Here is an 8500-nt window from a genome sequence, read left to right as displayed (position 1 = left end):
TGCAAACATGAGAAGGATATTGAGGGTCAACAAATCCTTGAGGTTGTTGCATGTAAACACATTCAGATAGAGTGCCTTGTAGGAATGCATTATTAACATCCAATTGATTCAAAACCCAACCACGAGTTATGGCAATAGTTAGAAGAATGTGAATTGTGGCTGGTTTAATCACTAGGCTAAAAGTTTCTGTAAAGTCAATTTTGAGTCGTTGATGAAACCCTTTTGCCACAAGACGAGCTTTATAACGAGCAACAGAGCCATTTAGGTTCCTTTTGATTTGATAGACCCATTTACACCCGACAACGTTTTGTGTAGATGAGGGTGGAACAAGGGACCGAGTCTTCTTGTTCTGAAAAGCAAGAAATTCATCTTTCATGGCATCACGCCAATTAGAGTGGTTGTTTGTTTGGGTAAATGATGATGGTTCTATTTGGGAAAGAATCGAAGAGGTAGTGGTATGTAGGTTGAATGGTTGTTTTGGTTTGTAGACATTATTTTGAGCACGAGTGACCATGCGAGATGGTATGTTTGGTTGATGTGAAGGGGAATGAACAGTTTCAAATTGCTGGGCAGTTTGGTTGATGTCATGGCATGAGGAATATGATTCTGGAATGTTAGGATCTGTATGAGTGTTAGAGGGAGAAGAGGAACTACTTACCTGCGATTGAGTGTGTACAGAAGCAGCTTTAGGAGAGAGTGAAGTGGAAACAACTTGTTGAGCAGGCAATGGACCAGTAGATGGAGGTATTGGAAGTAAGTGTGGTGCAGAGGGTGTTAATTTGATGAAGTCAAAGGTCATCTTCGGTGGCTGCCTTCCTTCTTGGGTGGTTGAGTTTTTTTTTCTTGCATGTTAAAGAGACTTCTTCATTAAGTAAATGACTAAATTATGGCTGTCAACAATGGCTGCAATTCTTTTTCATAAACGAATCAAAATGGCGACTGAAGGAAATACAATTGCGGCTGGACATATCAAGGTGATGGCACTTCTCTTTATGGATGGATCATGACAACCCCTGCCCGGCAGGATGGTGTGCCTTGCAATGGTCATGTGGCGTCCATTGTGCTATTTTACAAACATGTAGGACAAGAACTATATGCAGTTTTCTTTTCTTCTTGTATGGATTCAAATTCTTGTTTTGTTTGAATTAATCAATGCGCAAAAGCTGGCGTTTTGTGCTTCATATTCCTATTTGTTCATCTTGACATTACATTAATAAAATGATGTTTTTGGCGGACGTACTTTGTGAGTTTGTGCAACGAAGGATTATTCAGCAGTATATCGTCTCTTAATTTTTATATTGACTCTTATGCTTTAAATCACACAATCTCATCTGTAATGCCTCTTTATGTTCAAAGGCCTAAAACGTGCACCTGTTTTCATAAATTGATGGAGACAAGATTTTAGTACATGATATTTGCTTGTTTTGGTATCATGTTGAATCTTCTCATCAGTCTAAAAGCTTGATTTATATTAGATAAGATAGGACAATTTTATTTATTCTTGATGGGGAGGTTGTACATTAATAGATCGACTGAACACAGTGAAATACAATTCTGTAATTAATGTCAATCAAATTAATCAGATGGGAGGATTCATCAATGCAGAAACAAATTCGTCGATGTTTGTATCCGAGCTTCCCCCTTTATCAACTGCTTCTCGTGCCATTTTCTTCCATTTGATTGCATTTGTTTGAATTTCTTTCCCTTTCTCCCTGTCCATCACAAGTTCCAAGCAACGAACAATCTCTGTATCTCGAACTATTCCTTTCTCATCAGGCCAAGTCCTGATCCCGGTTTTCCATACGTCACTCACAAATTTAGCATTTGTGCTTTGATCAGTCCAACATGGCATTGCAACCATAGGAACTCCCAAACTCAAGGCCTCCAGAGTCGAATTCCACCCACAATGTGTGATGAAACAACCTAATGCTTCGTGTGCCAAAACCTCTAATTGAGGACACCATGAAACTATTAGTCCCTTTTCTGACAATTCTTCTGCATAATTTTTGGGAAGTTTCGATTCTTCTGATGCTCTAACAACCCACAGGAAATACTTGTTGCTAGCTTTTAAGCCCTTTGCCAATTCCTCCATTTGCTCAGGTCCTACCTCGGACAAGCTTCCAAACGATACGTAAATGACCGAACAAGGTGCTTGTTGTTCGAGCCATTTCTTGCAAGCATCAGTGTTAGGCTTGAAGATACTGAGACCATATTCTTTGTCATCTTGTAGTTGCTTATCTATAAACATTGATGGTATGGTTGGTCCAATTGTCTTTACATGCGAAAACTTTGCCATAGAGTCGATTACCTGCCATTGTAACTGTTAACCAGATGTTCAGACTATCCGTGTAATTAAGAATCTAGTTACATACCTCTTGTTCCAACTCGTAAAATGAGTTGACAAATGTCCAGTCTGCTTCCCCGAGGTGCTCGACCTGATTCACGAGCATTTTAAGAGCCGTGGGGTGTGATCCAGGAATGTAAATGAGAGAAGGAGTGTCTTTAGGCTCTAGTGGTGGCAATCCATGAATGATAATTTCGTCATCTGAAAGAGGAAGCTTAATTTCCCCTTTGTATACATGGTAGTAAATATTGTCGACAGCACACGATTGAGTGAAAAACAACGCGGCTAATAGCCCGGATTTTTTTGCAACATCAAAGCCCCATGAAAGAAATGGATCAAAAATTATGCAATCAACAGCACAATCCAAGTTTTTAAGCCTTTCAAGAAGTTTCATCAAAGTTTCTGCGCCAACTCGACTGAATGTTTCAAAGTATTCTTCAAAGCTCCCTGCATGAGCCCTCCCTCCCTCGTCAAATCCATCGGAGATTGTTTCTATAGAAACAAATTCCGGAAATTCTTGCATTGTGCTGTACAGAAACTTCGTTACTGCAAGCGTGATTTTAACTCGTCTGTGCCTCAAACGCTTTGCGAATTGGAGCATGGGATTTATGTGACCTTGGATTGGATATGGTAAGATCAGACAATGAGCATTATAATCTCCTTTTCCTTTCTCCATCTCTGGCCTATAAATTAAGTCGCAAGTTAAATCTCCAGTTCTTCTACTGTATTAGTTTATCAAGTACTTATTTATACCAAAAATGTTGCACAATAGTATTCTGCACTCTTCTGTATGTCATTTTCTTTTCTGTATTCATCAGTTATGTTTAAAACTTATATTTTTTCTTTAATAGTGTTTAGTACTATACATTGTTCCTTAGTAAACGAGCCGTCTATGTCATATTCACGAATTAGGACAGGAATTATATTACCTAATCAAATAGATTAGGTTACAGAAAGACAAGTAATAAGATGAAATTAATGGCATCATTGCTGACAAAACCAACAGTACATTTTTTATTCTAATTCTGATGATTTAGATTCATTCTGCACCTTCTAGATCAATTCCCACATAAAAAAAAATAACAAGTTGAGTTGGAAAGTATTGTCTGTCTGCCCCATGTTGAGCTGGAGAAGGGCTTAAAGCCCAATTCTTGAAATTAGAGAAGGAAAGTAGGTTTAGGAAAAGACCCCCAAACTTTATAAAAAAAAAAAGTAACGAAGGTGGGACGACTGTCTAGTGGTGTCAAAAAAGCCTGCCCTACTTCCGTGACAAAACTGCGAAAATTGAAACAATTTTTTGAAGCTTTAATAAAATTGAACAGATGAAAGTTAAACCTTGATAATAATGGAGAGTAGATACTACTAGTTGAGAAAGTTAAGATTAATCTTTCTTTCTTCTCTAAAACATCGAACATTCTGCTACACTTTTGTCGCATAATTGAAGTATTTAACTACTGTGATGAAAGTAACCATGCTATTTTCTACAGTAAAAAATCTTCAAGTGAAGAACAAGCTCAATAATGACAACATATATGAACTTATCGTTTAATTTTCTTGTAATCATTTTTTTTCCCCTATCAAGTAATCAAATTGGATCGACGCAGATAAGGCAAGCATGCACAAGATTCCGACTAATATTTTAGACGTATACTTGAGGGTATGTTCAAGCAAAACTTTACATCTCTTCACTCCAATTAGTACTGTTTAAACTTTTCTAGATGATATGGCTTTGCTTGATGTTAAAAATCAACTAGCACGTTTAACTCCCCAAGAAATTTCCACGATCTTTCTTTTTCGTACTTTGCTTCCCACTTGTTAAAGAGTCGAAACAAAGTGATTTCATTAGCACATTGACAAATACAAGATAAGATTCCAATGGATAGAAAACTTCCCAAAATTTATGGCATGAACATTAGTCATATGGAGAATCCGCTAATGTGATTAACCTGATCATCAAAATCCTTCACATTTCCCTGTAGATTACCCTCGAATCTTCCTATTCCGAAGTACTTCAAGTCAACACCCTGTGCCACTCCATCCGCCACCAGCTCTGCCAGTATCCGCCCTACCAAAGGTGCCATCTTGAATCCATGCCCTGAAAATCCCCCTGCGACCACCACTTCCTTCCCAAAATCGCCGCCTAAAAAATCAATAACAAAATCCTCGTCCGGGGTCATTGAGTACATGCAAGACTGTGACATAACTGGTCCACTTGGATCAACAAGTCCTTGAAATCTTGCTTCAATCCATTTCTTTAAAGAATCCACCACTGTAGGGCTGGCCGCCACCCATGTCCGTTCGTTAGGCTCACACGGCCGTCCTCCGTGCACCCCGATTTTGATCAATCCCGGGAACTCCAACGATGGCGTGCCATATACATAAGGCTCGCCATAGCTTGCAAATGTAGGAAAACCACCATTTTGGATTGTGAATTTATCCTCAAACCCTTGTTTAATCTTCCAATAATGTACAGAAGTTTCCAATGGCTGTATAGGCAGCATTTGGCTTGTAATTTCTCGGACCAAATTTTTCATCCATGCCCCAACTGTCACAACACATTTCTTACCATAAAATTCCTGACCATTCCTCGTACGCACCAAAACCCCTCCTTGTACTCCATCTTTCTTAATTTTTGTCACTTCCATGTTGTCCCTGAGCATTGCCCCATTCTTGAGTGCAAGTGTTTGAAACATGGACACAGCTTTTGTCGGCTTAAGTACTCCCCCGTGCTCGGTTACAAAACCAATCCAATCCTCAGGCAACTCAAAAATGCCCGAAAATTCCTCATAAACCTGGGAATGATCAAGAACCCTAACCGGAATCGAGTTTTTCTTGCAACTGCTAATGACAGCTTGTAGAGATTTGTTATCTGATGGCCCCATATCCAATTGAATCGTCTTGAAGTAGACCTTGTATCCGATTTCAGCTTCTGCTTCTTCCCAAAGACGGGAGGATTCAAGCACCATGCTCGAATAGTAGTCTTCGGGATAGGTTGCACGGATTGTTCTTGACTCACCGTGGGACGAGCCACGGTGGTGCAAGAAGTCAAACTGCTCGAGAAGAATGGTTTTGAAGCCTCGTTTCGCGGTATGATAAGCCGCTGAACTTCCAATAACCCCTGCTCCAATCACTATAACATCAAACATTTTGCTAGAAATTTTTCCTCTCTCTAGAATTGAGAAGAAACTCCAACAGAATTTCTGTACTGTCAGAAGTTGGTGTGAAGGGCAGTGACCTCTTTAATTTGGTGGACAAAATGCCACCTTGTGTGCACAACAAAGTTCAAGCAACTCACCAAAAATCGAAGCTTAACCACCTTGATTTAAGAAGAAGCTCTGATACCAAATTGTTGGGAAAACGACCTCCCAAGATTGCCCAAGAAATAAAGCTTGACAATGTGAAAAAATCCCAAACCACTTCAAGAACAAGAAAATGGGGAAGAAATGATTTTCAATGTATATTGAAAGAACAATGTATTTGGATTACTTGAACAAGCCTCAAGTTAATCCCCAAGAATATAAATAGCTTTGAATTTATACCCAAGATGAACAACCTCAATTTTGTAAAATTCTATCCAAGCTTTCTCTTCTATTTTGCTCTCAAAATGGGGTCTTCATGAAGGGGGAAAAACAGCTATATAAATAGCTGAGTCGGGCGCCATGGCGCCCATGAGTGGCGCCATGGAGCCAAGTTTCGTGTAGAAACATGGGCGCCATGGTGCCCGCCTCACTGCATCTTACTTTCAATTTGGGCGCCATGGCGCCTGACTCCCTGCACCATTTTTTTCTTACAGTTTGCAATTGATCTCCTGAGTATAGCCTGTAGCTTCTGTATCACAGCCACTAATAAAGGTGATGAAGCAATGGAGGCTTGCTCGCCCAATGTTGGCAAGGACATTTGCAATGGAGCACTGTTTTCAGTCAAAAGCCAGCGAAACTCATTCCTCAACCTCTCCAAAGAAATCTCAAGAAGACCTCCATCTACGCGACCCTTTTCCTCAGCCACCTCCAATTCCTGAAGATGCTTCACTGCCATTTTCAAACCTGAAATAAACCTGCCATCTGCCACATTACGGTGCTTAAAATACTCCATAATATCAGCCAACCATTGAATCGCCATCCAACAATTCTCCCCCAAGAACCTCAGCACCTCCTCAAGCCGTTTAAGCATGCCGAGATACCATGGAAGATCAGACTGAGGATCAGATAATGATTCTCAAGCCCATGAATGACATCAAAAACCTTAAGAACTGCAGCCGCGGGGACACCAGCTCGATCTATGTGACCCCCAAAAGCACCGAGGGCCCGAATAGGGAAAATTGCAACTTCCAAAGATACTAATCTATGATTAATCTCATCTAATCTAGGCCAGCTTTCTCTAAAGACAATCCCAAAGCCTTTGATTTCTCGACACTTGCTTTTAACAACTTTCGAGCAGATATCAAATTTTAATTGCCTTCAACCATTTCACCTAAGTAAAACATAAAATCAACTCGACTCCACTTCCTATTTTTAACAAAAACCCCCCCACAAAACTTTTAACAAACACAGGTAGGCAAAAGAGAATCTTTTAAACCACCTGTTCTTAATTTTGCTCCTTCTCTACGAATTTTTATATAGAACATAGACATCAATCTGGCTTCTTATAAAAAATCGCTTCCATTACTTCCTTCACCAAATCCTAACGAAGAAATACAGCCCTTTTCTGCATTGTGCGTGCCGGTGTTACAGAGAGAAGAAAAAACTTACACAGAATTCAAATGAAATACAGTGAGCAAAGACCCAAAATCAGGAACTGGAAATGTGATGATGATTCAGAGTGTGTTAAGCAACAAAGACCCAAAATCAGGAAGTGGAAAAGTCGTTGGAATTGGTTCAAAAGTAATTGAAAAGTCGGTTAAGTATTAAAACCAAAATGAAAAAAATGACTTCACGCCAATTTTGGTCGAATATTCAGACTTGATTTGATGGTCAAATTATAAAAGTAAATAGATCAACTTATTCTACTCGTCAAGCAGATCGTCATGGTATATTTGGAATCCCGAAATCAATTCCGATGAATGAGAAATTGCAATCCAAAATTAAAAGAACGAAGTGTTGCAACTTTTCGAAATGGTACAGATTCGAAATAAAGTGTTGCAACTTTTTATGAAAATGCTGAATTTGGGGTGTCCCTTCACCCACATCCTTTCAACTTTTATATATTCCTTCACCCTGTGTCCCTTCCCCCTTTGGACGTTCATTTGAAATTTCATATTATTCATTTTATGTCATGTTGCATCAAATACTTTGTAGAAGTGATTATATCTTACATTCAAATCATAGTTATGATAGGGAGGGAATTCCGTTCGAGTTCGTTAGTTGAAGTCATTTGGAGTGCTCCTATGACTTAACGTGGTTGTTGTATCTTGAAAGATGGTCGTCGAAAACCGTTAACACCGATGCAGGGCAAATTCATCTTAAGGAAAGAGTATCAAACACTTGCCTCGGCCAATCGCATCACTTACATATAATTTTCCTTATTTCAGATTTCTTTCATCATATTTGATTTCAGAAATTAACTATTACTCTTTGATTTCATGTAAGGTTGAAATTCAAGAATGGAAATGGATGAATCCATATTCATGTGTTCAAAATCAGATTCGGTAATTATTATTTATCTTCTCAAATCCAGAGTCGGTAAGTCGAAACTTTGATTTGAATTTGTGAATGTATAAGTTACGTTTTGTGAATTTGCACGTTTATTGTTGTAATATTCCCAACAAATATAACAGTTTTGGCAAACGATTTTTGCTTTCATCCATCGTGTTAATGCCAAAGTGCTGAACAGTAATGATCAAACCTATAGAAACATTAATATTTAATATTATCTAAAGAGATTGAATATTCCAATATGTGTTGATAGGGATGATTACAAGTCTATATAATAGGATTACAATTAAAGAAAGAATAAAATACTGGCAAGGGAAATCAGTTCCACTAATCTAGTAGAGTCAGTCCATTAGTCTAGTCTATACAGTAGGAAATAAAATCAACTAAATAAGGAGAGAATTATAATAGGATTACAATTAAAGAAACAATAAAATACTCTGATAATTTTGTGCAAAGAATAAAATACTCTGATAATTTTGTGCAAAGAATAAAATACTCTGATAAT

At 38.5% G+C, this 8500-nt stretch overlaps 2 protein-coding genes across 2 annotated transcripts; both read right to left on the bottom strand.

Annotated features, from left to right (window-relative positions):
- Positions 1 to 1448: 1448 nt before the first annotated feature.
- On the bottom strand, positions 1449 to 3969 carry LOC111393187 (UDP-glycosyltransferase 74G1-like). The gene is made up of 2 exons (XM_023018599.1): positions 2373 to 3969; positions 1449 to 2308 (listed from the first exon to the last, which is right to left on the bottom strand). The coding sequence occupies exons 1-2, from the start codon at positions 3018 to 3020 to the stop codon at positions 1580 to 1582; spliced, it is 1377 nt and encodes a 458-aa protein (XP_022874367.1). The 5' UTR covers positions 3021 to 3969; the 3' UTR covers positions 1449 to 1579.
- A 133-nt stretch (positions 3970 to 4102) lies between these two features.
- Positions 4103 to 5597, bottom strand: LOC111393188 (probable sarcosine oxidase). The gene has a single exon (XM_023018601.1). It carries the CDS (start codon positions 5488 to 5490, stop codon positions 4261 to 4263), a length of 1230 nt encoding a protein of 409 aa, XP_022874369.1. The 5' UTR covers positions 5491 to 5597; the 3' UTR covers positions 4103 to 4260.
- Positions 5598 to 8500: the final 2903 nt, after the last annotated feature.

This window comes from Olea europaea, chromosome 4, assembly GCF_002742605.1.
Source record: "Olea europaea var. sylvestris chromosome 4, O_europaea_v1, whole genome shotgun sequence".
Taxonomy (NCBI): Eukaryota; Viridiplantae; Streptophyta; class Magnoliopsida; order Lamiales; family Oleaceae; genus Olea; species Olea europaea.
This window is presented reverse-complemented; position numbering and strand designations above follow the sequence as displayed.